This window comes from Oreochromis niloticus, linkage group LG3 (assembly GCF_001858045.2).
Source record: "Oreochromis niloticus isolate F11D_XX linkage group LG3, O_niloticus_UMD_NMBU, whole genome shotgun sequence".
Taxonomy (NCBI): Eukaryota; Metazoa; Chordata; class Actinopteri; order Cichliformes; family Cichlidae; genus Oreochromis; species Oreochromis niloticus.
The window spans coordinates 77327432-77343615 of record NC_031967.2 but is presented as its reverse complement, the minus strand read 5'-3'; the positions used below and the strand labels follow the sequence as shown (position 1 = coordinate 77343615).

Here is a 16184-nt window from a genome sequence, read left to right as displayed (position 1 = left end):
TGCTTCATCCTAACTCTCGGGGGATATCAGATCAACACTTTGACCAGCTCACAGTTACATCGGTTCAAACCCTCCTCTTTTTCCTCTGTGACAGGATGCCACTATTGTGGTTATCATCAAAGGGAAACTTGTTTATGTCCTTTTTCAGTTTGATTGTAACAAAGCACTGGAAATAAGTTTTTAAAACAACTATAATCAAGGAGGATCATCAGTACCTGTGTGATGCCTTCACTGGCAAAAAACTGTGAGAATCTCAGAATTAAGAAATCAAAGAAACTTGTGGATATTTTAAACTTCGCTTGTGTTGATCATGCTTCAGATCAATGGAAACAAGTTATTTTTTTTCCTGTACTTGACTGTGGTTTAGCTGAGAGGAAGTGAGTTGCAGGTATTCTGCGTAAGTGAAAGCTTTTCGCTTTAACTGCTATTTTAAGACCACTTTAATGACCCTTTGAAGACTGTAGTTGTTATTTTTCAGCATGGAGAGGGGCTTTCTGTTATTGAAAGTCAACAATGATTTTTATGAAATCGACAACAACAAATAAAACAGAGTTAAACCTTTGGATTTTATTGTCATTTGACTAGTTGTTTTGTTTTTTTTCAGTCCTTTGAGATCGGTTGGTATCCAAGGGGGTGAGATGTTTGCAGTTTAAGGGCAGCATGAAGGAACAGGCTCTATCATCGCACTATCATGTGAATGTGATCAGTGTTTGCAGCAGGTGATCAGTTCTTGTATAGGTCTCACTGGAAACATGCTGATTCAGCTCCAGGCAAGAGCAGGTGAAAACTACACAGAGACAAACTGCAACACTAAAGGGTTAAAAGGAGCTGATCAGTTTTATCCTCAGGCTGATCTTTATGGAGTGGGTTAGATTTGGCAGATGTTTGGTTCATGCATGGTGTCTGTGAGCGACACATGAACATTGATCACCCCATTAGTTGGTAATCAGAGGCTGGTTATAAGGAACAGCTGTGGCTTACTCCTGTACCGTGGCAATTTGCACTCATTCGTGTTCAAGGTGGAAAATATTAGAGGGTTTTTTAGTATTGCGGCTCAGCTTCATGTCCCCGGGCAATTGTTTAATCTGTGTAACTGTTAAAGCGTGGCCTACACACTGCTGCTGTCTTGTTGCCTTGTTGTTGCTTTGTTGCTGTTGTGGTGACTGGCTCTTTGCTTTGTTTGTTATTGTTAGGAGGCCTGGGTCGTTGACCCAGCGTTTTGAGTTTATTATATTATTTATCATTTCTAGTCTTTGGTTTCTTTCTTAGAGTTCCGTCTTATGGTTTATGTCTCTGTGTTCTATAGTTGCTGTCTCCCCTGTCGGCTGTATCCCCTTGTTAAGTTCGCGTCTCTGTGTTATGTTTCCTGTTTTACTTTGAAAGTCCGTGTTTCATGTTAGTGTATCTGGTTTTGCTTTCCTTGTCTCGTTAGTCCTGATTTGCCCCAGCTGTGTTTCCCTCCTGTTGCCCATTCCCTGATTGCTCCCTCTATGTATGTAAGCCCTGTGTTTCAGTTTGTCATTGTCGTGATCTACCCTTATCTTGCTGTGTGTTCTGTCTGTAGAAGTGTATTTTGTATTCCTAGTTTTGTTACACTTTTGAGTTCACGTCTGTTTCCGGATTCTGCACTTTGGGTCCTTTTCCTGCCAACACACAGCCATCACCTAACAGTTATATTTTAATTGTGCTTTTAAAAGGAGTTGCATTTTAGAGTGTGTGTGTGTTTGTTCTTTTATCTCTCATTTACTCAGCAGTTTGGGGTTTTTATTTTGGTTTAGTGGAGGCACAGCAGCTTGTTGTGGGGTCTAGGCATGTGAGGTGGAATTCCCTCTGATGCACTGGCTATTGTAATCTCTCCTGGGGTGTAACTTCCTCCCCAGATGGCAACATCATTTAGTTTCCATTACCTGTTTTCTGCCTTCATGCTGCCACATTCAGATATTGGCATTTCTGACATGGTTCTTATCCATCTGATGCAAAAACATTCATAAAACAGGCTTCACATCCAATGAAAGCTGATAAATATTTCCACCTCATTTAACAACAAATGGAAACGTGTAATTTGGGTTTCACTTTCACCTTCTTGAAAGTTTTAAGAGGAATTATTTTTCCTCGGAGAAAAGACAAACTATCCACCAGGTCTTTTTCTAAAAGCAACAGTTCAGGTGATCTGTTGCTTTTAGGTGATCACACACACAAACTACACCCTTTTTTGGCTCTTACCTCAAAGCACACTGTGCGCTGTCGATCTTACGTGCTGCACAATAATGTTTAATATTTAGTATTTACTGTCATATTCCCATAGATCATTGTGATGATGTTTATTACTCTCGTTTTCTTCTGCTTGCTTTCTTTTTTCTTTCTCAACAGGTGATCCAGGTGATCGATATATGTATTTTTTTGTCTGCTTATTTTGTTGGTTTTTGGTTTTTTGCCCTTTTTCCCTGTCCCTCTTCCCCGCTGTTTTTCTTTCCCTCTTTCTTTCTCCCCTTTCCTTCCCCCAGTCAAGTCTGTCCCGTATTCAGCAAGTGAAAATAAAATAAACAATAAAAGGTGAATCAAATGGACCATTACGGCAAGGGTGGGATGGTCAATTTGGTAAAGTAAATCCGTTGGGCATCTTTCTTCGCCTTTAGACAATAATTCTGATGGCAAAAGAGCCAAACGGGACAGGTTAAAAAAATAAATAAATAAAAAAATAAATAAATAAATAAAAGCAACAGTTCAAAACTTTGAGGATCCTGGGAACATGTAATTGCCAAAGAGTCAGCTCAAAATGTTCAGATTTGAGGTATTCAGTTTGTATCTGTTCTATTCTTTCTCTGAAGCAGATGGAAAATCTTTTTTGTGATCAAAATAAAGCTGCTGATGTTACCTGCATGTGCTAAAAAGAAGAAAAATCAAGACAACAAAAATACAACTCTAAAAGCTGGATTAAATAGTGTTGAAGATAGAAGTGATACAACATTGTTGCCTCCAATTTAAAAAGACAGTTTCAGACTTCAAATGTGGAGCTGGGTCAGAGTCGGCCACATTCAAATATCCACATTTTAGTGGGCTCTTTAAAAAGCCTGAGTGTGTGTGTGTGTGTGTGTGTGTGTGTGTGTGTGTGTGTCAGAGCAACATGAGGAAATATATCTTCCTTCTCTTTTCCAACTTTTTCCCTTTGTCAACAATAACCCATGTCAGCCAGCCGTCTGATGTGATGAACGTAACATTTGAGTCACATCTGGTCCTGACAACAGCAGCTGTAAGTCACGTTAGACCCACCTGATGACTCGATGAGATGGTGATGAGAGAAAATACTTTAAGATCTGTTCATCTGATCATGAGCTCAGCTGACTGCAGGAACCTCCCTGTTTGTATTTCCCAATTACAACTCAGCTGTGCCCTACAACCATAATTATTGTATTCCAGTTGCACTTGATAGATAAACACTACAGCCCATAACAAAACAACTTTTATGCTTCAGCATTAAGTCAAGACTGGAGGCACATAGTAACTGCAAACATAGTATATTTCCACAGTATCATGAAGCTTAAACTTCCAACTGTTACAGTGATATAGGGTAACTCCAAGCGCATGTGAGTCTGTTCATATTCTTATCTCTGTTTCAGTTCACAGCTAAAAATCAAACTTCTCACAGGAAAACATTTTATTGGAAAAGATGACACATGAGTCAGTCTCCAAAGATGGAGGTCCCAGCACACACTAATAATTGTTCAAATGATATCAGTAATGAACACAACAAAGTACAAAGTCTCACAGAGAACAAATAAAGCTCACACCGAAATCTGTGCACAATGAAAGACATGATTTAGCACACTCCAGATTATTTGCTAATTTTGATCGTCAGATCCCCAGATCAGCCAGCGATCTGATGTGCGTTATTATTTTATTTTATTCCCATTATTTTGGAATTGGATTTCATTTTTTTTGTTTTTTTTTACAGTACAGATCCAAGTGACAAATGAAAATGATGTTACCCTTCTGTGTACAGCAGCAGCCTGTATTCAGTCCGATTACGTTTAGTCATTAAAAAAAAGAAAAAAAAAGTGGCACATCCTAAGGAGCGGATATCAGATTAACCCTTTGACCAGCACACATACTTTAAGGACCCTTTGAAGGTTGCAGTTATATTTTTCAGTATAGAGAGAGAACTTTTTTTTTTTTTAACTGAAATCCATGAAGTCCATGATGAGGCAGGAAACCAGAAATAAACCAGCCAGAGTTATACCAGTTTTATTTTGATATTCCCTCACTCCTTGTCTATTCCCAGGTGTCTCCTCATGTTTATTTAAACTCTCAGTTTGATTCTGGTCTTTGTCGTGTTTTCCTTCATGCTGTCTGCCTTGTGCGTTTAAGGGGTTCCTCCTTAGCCAACATGTTCTCACTGTTAGTGACTTTGTAGTTTCTGCATAGCCTGTGTCATTTTGTCATGTTTTATGTTCAAAATAAAGCTGCTGACTTTAACTGACAACAACAACAAAAAAAAGTCATCAAGATCAAAGATCGTTCTCCGTAACCCAAAAGGACTATTTAAAACTTCAAAAGTGGAGGTAAGGTGGTCTTCAGGAGTCAGCCTTCAGGAGGCTGACTATGTGCATCGAAGCAACAATAGAAAAGTTTTCATCCTTTTCTTTTCCCACCTTTGACTTTGACGGACAGCTTTAACTAAATCTCAGCAAATCTGATTACCTCAACTTCATGTAAACCTGACATCTCATTAGTTTTAACATTTGAGCTGCATCTGTTACACTTGTACCAGCTGCTGTAACTCTTCTGTGTTGCAGCAAGATTAGATGAAGATGTGGTTGACAGAGAGATTTAAAAACCACCTGCCACCATTATTGCTCTCCAGTAGCACATAAAGACTTCACCCCATAACATAACAATTTGTGCTTCTGCATTAAATCAACACTGTAGGTACATAGTAACAGCAAGCACACCGCACTGCAATGATATCATGAAGCTTAAACTTCAAACTGGTACGTGATAAAGGATGACTCAAATTGCAAAGGACTCTGTGCTCGTTCTTCCCACTGTTTCACTTTGTTCACTGTTGAAAGTCAAACTTCTCACAGTAAAACATTTTATTGGAAATTATGTCACTACATAGAATATAAAACAATAAATAAAATACAAACAAAAACAAAAGTACATGACAAACACAGCAAATAAAAACCCAGAAAAACATTCACACTAAGCTTTAAAACAATCACCAAACAGAGCAGAGGATTTAGCTCATCTTCAATAATTTAAATGACCTTTGTCTACATAACAACTTAACCCACATGGAAATAAAACTGAGGAATGTGGGCGAAAAATGGTAATAAAAGAGAAGAATAGGAAACAAGTGTGACAGTAATTGTCACAGTTCCTGACTCTGTTTTTTGAGTTTGTACCTTTTTTTTCATCATATTCTAAGTTCTGGTTCTGGAAGTTACGTGTTCAAGCCAGACTTAAGATAAGATAAGATAAGATAAGATAACCTTTATTTGTCCCATACGTGGGAAATTTGTTTTGTCACAGCAGGAAGTGGACAGTGCAAAAGTTATGAAGCAAAAATTAGAATAAAATAAGAATAAATACAGTACACAACTGTACAGAATAGAATAAAATAAAATACTATATACAGTAAAATAAAATAGAATAAAATATACAATAGGATAAAAATAGAATACAAATGCTATATACAACTGAGTAAACTTGCCACAGTTGTTACTTTTTGGTCTCTGTATCATGTTTATGTTTCTATCTCCTCATTTAGTCTTACATGTGTCTGTCTTTGGCTTCAGTATTTCCTTTTGCCTCTTGTTCCTATGCATTCTCGTGGCTATCTTCCAGTTGTGTTGTATATTATTCCTTGGCTCCCCCTAGTGGGGAATCTGTGTACATATAAAAATAAAATTCACATCCTGGGATTAGATGGTTTTAACATTACTGAATCTGCTGTTCAAGAACGACGTGGTCGCTTTTGGCGCCTTCGTCTTTTTTTGTATTCTAGTAAAATCACAAAGCTAACAACAACAAGAAGTACAACAAAAACTTGCAGAGCAACACCTCCAACCTCCTTCCCTCTATCCTGTGTGTGTCCTCCAGGCTGACCTGCAGGTGAGAAACAGGTGTGAGGTGTCAGCTGTCAGGTAGGTGATGAGTGAAGAACAGAACAGAATCCATTTCCTCTTCAAACTGCTGTCAGACATTATCTACTGCACTCTGATCACATCACTCAGACCAGCTGCTTTCTACAAAGTCTCATCAACAGCATCTTTAGAAACAAACATCAACAACCAGGAAGCAGCTTCACCTCTGATCACACACACACTCAACTCTACTCACTCACCTGGAGGAGCAACAACACTCAGGTAGATGATGCTGATGGGTTCACCACCCAGATTAGCTCTCTTCCTGCGGTTCCCTCCCCTCACAAGGACACGACACTCGTACGTTCCAGTGTCATTAATCGTCACATTCTTCAGAATCAAAGACACGTCTCCATCCTTCATCTGTCTGTCCTGCAGATCCACCCGGTTCTTAAACGATGGATACTGGTTGCTTGGAATAACTTTTTCCTCCCACTGAAAAAGGACACGTTCTTGCTGCAGTTCAGGTTGGATCCATTCAACGCCTTTGATGGTTTTGTTGTTTGGAGCTTGACATGGTAGAGTGATGTCCTGTCCAGACTCAGCTGTGATGTTTTTCTGGTCTGAAAAAGGAAACGACACATAGCCGAGATGTTAAAGTAACTAAAACAGCATCCAGTGAGACAGAGACCAGAGCAGAGAGCTCTGCTAAGTGGAATCAGGGGGCTGTACAAGGAACTGAAATTCATGTTTTGAACTTAAAGTTCCAGTTTTCACTGGCACAAAGGTGGCTCTATTTTAATCCAGTTCATTTCAATTTGATTTAATTTCATCTTTATAGCCAAAAATTCCAACAACAGTCACCTCATGAGACTTTATGTTGTAATTTAAAGATACTTTAATAACACAGAAACTCTAATAATCAGACTTTGGCAACAGTGGGAAAGAAAAACTCCCGTTTAACTTGGGGAAACCTCTAGCTAGCAGAAGCAGGCTCAGGGAGGTGCGGCTAATTTGAGTTGAGGGGAGAAGGACAGGACAAAAGACATGCTGGAGAAGAGAGCCAGAGATTAATAGTAACAAATACTTAAATGCAAAGAGGTGTACAAACACATAGTAAATGAAGTAAGGAGATTGGAAAGAAAGTGAATGGACTTCTTTGAGATTTTGAAGATGTTTGAGAAGAAGCTTCTCAGATGAGAGGGGAAACGTCTTCAAGAAACGCAAAGAGGTCCAGTCGCTTTTCTTTCTAAGCTCCTTTGATTACCATGACCTGGATGACTGATATGCTTCACAGACATAGTGAGTGAAGAAGAAACACTGAGTGAACCATAGGAAGGTCTCACAACAACAATTGTGAGAATTCAGGGTTACCTGGTCCAGCCCTAACTATATGCTTTAGCAAAAAGGAAAGTTTTAAGCCTAATCTTAAAAGTAGAGATAATGTCTGTCTCCCGAATCCAAACTGGAAGCTGGTTCCACAGAAGAGGGGCCTGAAAACTGAAGGCTCTGCCTCCCATTCTACTTTTAAATACTCTAGGAACAACAAGTAGGCCTGCAGAGCGAGAACGAAGTGCTCTAATAGGGTGACAGAGTACAATGAGATGTATAAGATAACATATAAGATGTGACATGGCATACCTTCTGTGACTAGACGAGTGTGGTATGCATGCAGTGGTATGCCACGGTATGGAAAAACAATCTCAGGTATGAGGAAATAAAAAAAGAGGCTGCGAGAGTCAGATAAAAACACAGTGTAGCAGGTAGAGTTTTTATTGTCTATGTTCCTGGATCCTCTTCTGCTGGTTAGAATGACCAGTTTTATCTGTTCTTGAAAAAAGACCTCAAATCATTTTTGAGTTAGGTTTGATTCTATGTCCAGTTGAGCCAGTTGAGCTCTGACTGGTCATCAACCTTAGCTAAATAGAATAAAATAGAAGAGCTATTTACTCATTATCAGTCAGAACATACACCAACTGATGTATTGTGATGACACAGTACTAAAACAATATAATAAATCTAAACAAGAAAAAAGAACCAAAGATATTTGCATTATAAAAATGCCGTCTTTTAACTGTGCACATAAACATAACAGTAAAACTGTACTGGATCTTAGAAACAAATATATTGAAAGGAATACATATACAGCAACAAAACCCCATTCCAGATGTGTTTCAATGCCCCAATGCAAACTGATTTAGGAGAGTCCAGAAACAGAAGCTGTTTAAATCATGAGGGAATCCTGTTTGATATAAAATGAGTTTAATCTCACCTGCAGAGACGAGTAGGAGGCAGACAGACAGTAAAGTCCAGCAGAGAGACAGAGACGCCACAGCAGACATTTCACACAGATGACCTAGAATGATGTGAATATTTCAAAATGCCAGAGATAAAAACCCGAGTAGACTACAACTTATCAAATAAAGTGAAAGGAACTGAGAGTTTTACCAGGTGTATGTGGGTGGGTGGATGCCTTCAGCTGCTCTCTATGAATGGATTCTGAGAAAGGTGGAGTCAGAGTGATGGAAGTGTTTCGGAGCTGAGCCCTGAGATCCTGTTTTTCAGCTTTTTCCTGGTATGCAGAGATTCCTCCGCATTCCTTGAATCTTTGAGTGACAGTTGAAGACAGAAGCATGACAAGTCATCAGTTTTTCATTGTAACCCTTACAGCTCACCTGGCTGTGACTCTCAGCACTTCTCAGTTTGTTATAAGAGACTTTGTGCCCTTAGAGCAGGGGTCCCCAATCTCAGTCCACGAGGGCCGGTGTCCCTGCAGGTTTTAGATGTGTCCTTGATCCATCACAGCTGATTTAAATGGATAAATTACCTCCTCAACACGTCTTGAAGTTCTCCAGAGGCCTGGTAATGAGCTAATCATGTGATTCAGGTGTGTTGACCCAGGGTGAGATCTAAAACCTGCAGGGACACCGGCCCTCATGGACTGAGATTGGGGATCCCTGCCTTAGAGAAACACACCACCACACCTACACCCACCTGGAAGTCTAACCCTGATCCAAGTGCCATGAGAACAGGCTAATAGGTTCAGCTGTTCTTTATTTAGTGTAAAGAAGATAAATCTGTTTCCTGAAAGTTTGAACTGTTCCATAAAATGATCAAGAAGTGTTTCAGCAACATGAGCAGGAGTCAGGGCTGGATCCAGTGTTGTGTTTGGGTGGGGAGCTATAAGTAAGAGCTGGGTGTGTTCCTTAATAAACAAAACCTGACCTAGAATAGAAGATTGGTGTGTCAAGATGTAGCAGCTGACTCAATATCTGCACATTTCTTGTTTACAACAGGAACACAGTTACACACACAGGCTCATATTTACAACTCTGATTCATCAGTACAGCGACAGAGTCACCGCTGTACAGACATTTCTATTAAACATGCTGCTTTTTGCTGGGGTACTTTCACATTAAAAGCTCATTAATGAAGGAAGGTGTAAGATTTGTAATGTGAAAATTCTGGAGTAAGTACTCAGTGTTTGCACTATAGTCAGTGAACTCAGTGAAGTGAGTTTAGGAAAGCCCTTGTGTAATCCTGTTATTGTGTGTTATGTAAACTGCACAGAAACAGTGTGTGTCACTTAGAAACTAACCAACGCAAACAAACTAACGTGTCACATTTTTCAACCTTTAGCTAATTGCTTGATTTAAATTAATTACATGATCATGATCTAGTTTATGTGACTAAAAAGTCATAATTTTGAGTTTTATTTAATAAAAAAAGAAAGTAACCACTTGAACTTAGCTTAGATTTGTAATTTTATTATATTTGACAGTTGCACTAATTCCAGTCATGTGGTGTAACAGGAAGCAGTGTAAAGCTATGGCTATCAGTTTAGAGATCACTGTTTGGATGTTTGTATTTTAAATGTCCCTCCTCCACGGAGATTCATTCAGTAGTTTAAAACAGAGAGCTGAGATGATTCAGTGTCTGACGAGCTTCAAAAACTCATGAGCTTGTGACTCAAACTGAGCCTGAAGATATTTTTTAAATCTTGTTTTCCTTTTTCCTGAGTCAGCACAAACCCCACACACTCTGTAAACTCCCAGTGAGGCTAGTGATGCAGATTCACATTTAAAGTCTTCTGCCATCTATTGGTCTCAGTGTATTACAGCAAAACGACATATTTTTGCTATATGAAACATGGAAGTTATTTTGAAATATATTCTATAATATTTTTAATGATCAGTTCACTGTGGAGTGATTGATATGCACATTTTATTTTTATTGATCCTGAAAATATTGTGCCACAAATAATTGTTTTTCACCACTTAACATTTCATGGACAGATAGAAAAATAGTAAACTTTAAAAAGGGATACAGTCTTTTTTTTTTAAATCAGAGTTTAGCATCAATTCTGTTAAACTTCTGGGATATTGATCTGAACAGCTAAGTAACAGCTTAGCTGCTTTGTTGTTAATGAAATTAACTACAGAGGCAACAATCAGGCAACTCAAACCCCCTTCATCTTTTCTGATTGTTTTTTTTTACTAGTTTTGTATTTGGCTGGGGTCAGTGTCATTGCTGGTAGCATGAGTCAATCCCTGGACCCTACAAGGTTGGCAGTTGGTTGTGGGTCAGGGATGCATATGCTGGGTCCTGGGTTCCTCCTGGTGCACAACAATTCTCGGTGTCATGTGACAAGAGTATGCAGGCAGTTCCTGAAGGATGGAAAAATTGATGCCACTGACTGGTTAAAAATCCAATTGAACACCTCTGTGACATGATATTTTGGTCCACCTCAGATGGTCCAGGAGCTCAGTGATGGCTTGTTCCAGGTCTTGGAGGAGATACCCTGCGTCATTAGCATGACCTGATGTTGTCAGGCAGACATACAAGCACATGGGAGCCATACAGACTGAGTACCAGTATGAGTTACTGAAAAATGAACAAGCCTTCCACATAATTCTTTCACCTTGATGTTTGATGTGTCTTTAAATTCAGTCCACTAGATAAGTTTCATTTCCATGAAATTATGTGGGATCCTTTTATTCCGACACGCTACCCACTCCATATCAGTATACCTGCCTAACATGATCTGTTTTTAAAGTGCTCCTTTAATTGTTTTGAGCAGTGTATTTTCATGCGGGAGTCAACAAAACAAGTTTGACAAAAAAAAAAAAAGACACAATGGCAAAACGTCTTTCTTTGTCTCTTACTTATCAACTGTAACCAGGCAGAAAGAGATGTCAGATAAGATCCAGTAAGTCTCTGATCTATCAGAACTGACCTAGTATGAGCGGTTCAGGTTCACCTCCCCAAATACTTACATTTTTTTTTTTTTTTACAGTGAACAGATTCTAATCCGACTGTGATGGAAATATTTGCATTATATTTTTTTCTGCTTTAAACCTTGATCTCAAGATTATAAACTGTAGGAATCTAAAGAATGTCTAACTGCCTAAGTGCCAGAAAGGTAACAAAGGTAATCAGATTAGATTTTATCATTGGTGGTGTTTTTTTTTTTCATTTTAATTTTCTTTCTTTTTCTTTGTTTGTTTGTTTTTTGTACTGCAACTGAAAAGTGCCGTCTTTGCCCCATCATCCATGCTCTTATCACAGGTTTATTCTGTTCATGGTTTTGTGATCTGAAAGAAATAAGAGTAATAAATATATCATATAATATAGTATATAAGTAATCCTAAATAAATAAATTATTTTTTTACAATGAGTGACAAGTGTAGTTTTCATTATGAGCCAGCATCTTCACAGACAGTCAAAAACCTCACAGCAGGAGTTATGAAATCACACTCAACATTACCACATGTTCACACTTTATTAATAATAAAATAACACAATAGATATAAACTGGGGAAAGGCACAAAAAAATGCATCAAAACTGATGAAGAAAGTTGATAAAACAGGAAACTTCACTACAGAAATGTTCCCATGATCTTCACAAAGAGAACTTTTAGGCGCTCCAAAGAGATTTCAGTATTCTCCAAAGGAAAACGATGAAAACTGTCATTTTAACTTATTATTATGATGGTTGATTTTTAAGTATTTGCAGACTAGACATACCCACTCCCAGATGCCACCAATCCGAACCAGAAAAACCCCAAAGATGAAAAAAAAACAAACTCAAGATAAGTTAGATATTTACAGCTGACTACTGTCTGCTGGATTCCCGTCACTGTGAACTCACATCTGTCTTCAGAGCTTCTGTCTTTTTGCTACGAAAGGTGGGACGAGTGACACGATTGGAGCGTTTCAGCTTGCTGCTTGTCTGAGAAGTGCTGTTTTTTTCTCCTTCTGTATTTTCTGTCATTTTTATGTAGTATATTATAGTTGCGAAAAGAACTATAGAAAGCACAATAACAACTGTTAGTCCAACAGCGCCATCCTCTCCGTGTCCTCCTGTCTGACCTGCAGGTGAGAAACAGGTGTGAGGTGTCAGCTGTCAGGTATACACAAGCTTCACCTCTGATCACAGCCAAATTCTTTTTATGCATTTTGAGTTATCGGCTCACAGTCGAACAACTCTGACAATAACTGAATGTGTCCAAAGCCAAAATGAATTCCACTGACTTACCTGGTGAAATAACCTTTAGGTGGATGATGCTGATGGGCTCAGTCTTTAAAATGGCCAACTTTCTACCTTCTCTTACTTCCTGGACGACACAACACTCATATGTTCCACCATCAGCATTCGTCACATTTTTCAGAATCAGAGACACGTCTCCATCCTTTATCTGTCTGTCCTGCAGATCCACCCGGTTCTTAAAAGATGGATGCTGATAATATGGAACAAATTGTTTTTCCCAGTACCAAAGCACATATTGTGCCTTCAAGTCACGTCTGCTCCACTCCACACCTGGTATGAGGACAGTGTTTGGAGCTCGACATGTCAGAGTGACGTTTTGTCCAAACTCAGCTGTGATGTTTTTCTGGCCTGAAAGATGAAACAGCACAGATCAGAGAGGTTAAAGAACTAACTGATCACTATAGCAGCCAATTGCAGAAAAACAAAACAAAAAAATGTATCATGTTTCAACTAGTTCTCCAACATGTAGCCCTTTACCAACTTTGTCTAAGTTACTGTGGCCATCTAAGAACACATGTTTGTCCACTTATGTTCTGCAGGCTGCAGCCAGTAGGAAATGCAAGGTACAAGGATCCAAGCTTTGGACCTCTGCTACATGTTTAACTCAAAAAACTTTATCAACAACCAGGAAGCAGCTTCATCTCTACTAATAAACTGAACTCTACCAACTCACTTGGAGGAACAACAGACAGGTAGGTGGTGCTGATGGGGTCACTATCCAGACTGGCTCTCTTCCTGCGGTTCGCTCCTCTCTGGACCACGTAACACTCGTACGCTCCCGAGTCATCAGTCTTCACATCCTTCAGAATCAGAGACACGTCTCCATCCTTCATCTGTCTGTCCTGCAGATCCACCCGGTTCTTAAAAGATGGATGCTGCTCTTCTGTATCAAGCTTATCGTCCCGGTGAAAAAGGACATATTCTTGCTCCAGGTCAGCTCTGCTCCACTCTGCAGCTATGATGGGGTTGCCACTGTTTGGAGCTCGACATGGCAGAGTGACCGTCTGTCCCGGCACAGCTATGATGATTTTCTGGTCTGAAAGAGGAAACAGCAGAGCGGTTAAAGAGATGCAAGTAAAACCAGTCACTACACAGTGAGGAGCTACTGCAAGATAAGTGAGCTTTTTACTGTAAATTGCTTCAGACAAACAAAAGGGGCACATTCATTTAAAGACTGACTGTCTGTTGAAGAATTACTTTTTATCTTTGTGATTTCAATTCACTTAATGAACTTAATGTACTGACAGCACCACAAACTGTTTCATAATTCTATATTACTCAGGTTATAAATACAGCTTGGTCGTCACTAGCTCATTTACGCCTCTGCTGAGGCAATGACAGAAGGCATATTCTCAAGTTGGTCAGATTGTTTGTAGGTATTTAACATTAAAAATATTCAGTCATTTAAATACATTTCTCTTCAATCAGGCTACCAACTAATATAATTCCTAGACCCATGTTGATCAGCCAATGGGATAGTTTTAGTGAGTGTTCACTGGGCCTAATCAAGAAGCCGAGGTTAAAAGAGAAAGTTGATGACCTCCATCAAATCACCTTTTAGGTTTTAGGTTTTTTTGGCCTAGCTTTGCAAGGGAATCCTAATGAATCTCGCTTGCAAAGGTAGGCAGTAAAGCTCAGAACAGCCATTTGTGCTTCACTCAAACGACTGATAATGGAGTATTAATCTGGAATCTTGCACCGAAGTCTACTAAATTCAAGTTTTACATTTTTAAATATCTGTTCTGGCTACAAAATGCTGTTTGAAATTCAGTGACAGTGACAGTGACACTTTTCTGTGAATAGTGAAAGGTAAGGTCATGTAGTTAGTTCAAAAATAAAGAACTTTTTGTCCCAATGAGAAGCTTTTATGAAAGATTCTTTTTTTGCCAACAGATTACTGGACCCATCCTTGTGCTAATGGCAGATTGCTGTGCAAGAACTGATTCAACCTGACTTGTTATGCTTGTAAAAAGACAAACTTGTGCAGATGAGCAGATATCAGATGTGCTCTGATGTGAACTTTGACATGACCTGTAGGTATGAGGAAATGAAGCAGGTGTAGCAGGAGGAGAGGACAAGCTCGGGTAAACAGAGTGTTAATGCTGTTAAACGACTCAGCTCTCCTCCTGGAAGAAAGCCACATTTCTTTGTAACAAAATCACAGTTTTCGCTGAAACTGCTCTGGAGCAGGAACAGTCATAATTAAGCTTTAACTCTTTAACTTTAGGCATATCTGGCAGGTCATACAGGCCAGTTAAACACACTTTTTTAAACCATGAACAGAATTCTTAAAGAGGTATTATTTTATCAATCAGAAATTCAATCTCACCTGCAGAGACAAACAAGAGGCAGACAGACAGTAAAGTCAGGCAGAGAGACGCAGATGTTACAGCAGACATCGCTTCTTCATTTAAAGTGCGATAAATGTCCAAAAGATGGTGGTATTTTTCAAGAATCACAGAATCCCTGAGTTTAAAATCCGATAAAGGAAGCTGAAAGTCTGTGAGTGTGATAGCAGGTATCTATATTGCTCTTGTCATGGTCTGGACAGGCCACCTGCTGTTTCTCCCTCCTCATTTCTGTCTCTGTCTCTCTCCACTCCCGCAGGTGAAGAAAAGATTGAGGTTGTCTGGTTCCCTTGTTTGGCCCTGCCCAGAGGCGGAGTCTTTCCTGTTGACCTTGTTACCTGTTTGCCTTAAATTCTTTACTGCAGCGGATTTAAAGACCGGCTCTCGCCTTGTGTCCACTCTAGTACTTTGACATTGCAATGGATACTTCTCCTCTTTCACTTCTACACTTTACAAAAAATAGTGATAATCATGTCGAGTTTTATCCCTCCTGATTAATTTTTCTGCGGTTTTACTTTTGCCAGTGTCCTTCATTATCCAGCATGGCATCCCTTATCCCTTTTTCATCAGCTTTTGACATTTATGTCCTCGCCTACTGGAAAATGCATCACAGGACCAATTTAAAATGTGGCATATTTTAATTTCTGAAACTCTTCTTTAGCATGTGGGTAAAATGTAACCATAGTGCAAAGTAGGTTGATGTCACCTGCTGGATGTGTGGCTGTTAAACTGTGTCAATTATGAAACAGGTGCTCTGCTGTAAAACTTAGATTTAACCAGTAGATGGCAGCAAAATTTAAAAGTTATTAGTAATTCCAAAGTTCAGCGGTTAGTGGTTTAACAGGAGATTGGTGGTTCAGGAGATGTGATTCACATGAATTCATGAATTCAGTTTGGTGTGGTTTAATGTTTAAGTTTCCGTTTTAAATCTTTTTAAACTCACAGAATCACACGAGGAAAACACGCAAGAACTTGAACACTCAAAGCAGTTTCACTTTCTATTGCAAGTGTCATTCACACATACATTATTGCAATAATTTTATCTATCCCTAAGGATAAATTTTGTAATATTCACAGACACACTCACATGTATGCATTGAGGGAAGTGCAAAGTTCAGTATCCTGCCCAAGAATTACCTGACAAACTGCTCTACCGTCTGAACCACAGACACCAGAACATTTTAACATGTTTACTGTTCC

The 16184-nt window shown here is 39.1% G+C and overlaps 2 protein-coding genes across 4 annotated transcripts; both read right to left on the bottom strand.

The window, feature by feature from the left end:
- Positions 1-5648: 5648 nt before the first annotated feature.
- LOC102076784 (CD226 antigen-like) lies at positions 5649-8811 on the bottom strand. Of its 2 annotated transcripts, XM_013265460.3 has the most exons (4): positions 8535-8811; positions 8359-8442; positions 6347-6709; positions 5649-6108 (listed from the first exon to the last, which is right to left on the bottom strand). In XM_013265460.3, exons 1-4 carry the CDS (start codon positions 8719-8721, stop codon positions 5957-5959), a joined length of 786 nt encoding a protein of 261 aa, XP_013120914.2. In that variant the 5' UTR covers positions 8722-8811; the 3' UTR covers positions 5649-5956. The 2 variants fall into 2 exon arrangements, with proteins under 2 accessions (XP_013120914.2, XP_019210861.1); XM_019355316.2 differs by lacking the exon at positions 8359-8442.
- A 1761-nt stretch (positions 8812-10572) lies between these two features.
- On the bottom strand, positions 10573-15373 carry LOC100700236 (matrix remodeling-associated protein 8-like). 2 transcript variants are annotated; one of them, XM_019355304.2, is made up of 5 exons: positions 14966-15373; positions 13310-13672; positions 12625-12984; positions 12196-12458; positions 10573-11680 (listed from the first exon to the last, which is right to left on the bottom strand). In XM_019355304.2, exons 1-4 carry the CDS (start codon positions 15033-15035, stop codon positions 12223-12225), a joined length of 1029 nt encoding a protein of 342 aa, XP_019210849.1. In that variant the 5' UTR covers positions 15036-15373; the 3' UTR covers positions 10573-11680; positions 12196-12222. The 2 variants fall into 2 exon arrangements, with proteins under 2 accessions (XP_019210849.1, XP_005462202.1); XM_005462145.4 differs by having other exon boundaries at positions 12238-12458.
- Between the last annotated feature and the right edge of the window lie 811 nt (positions 15374-16184).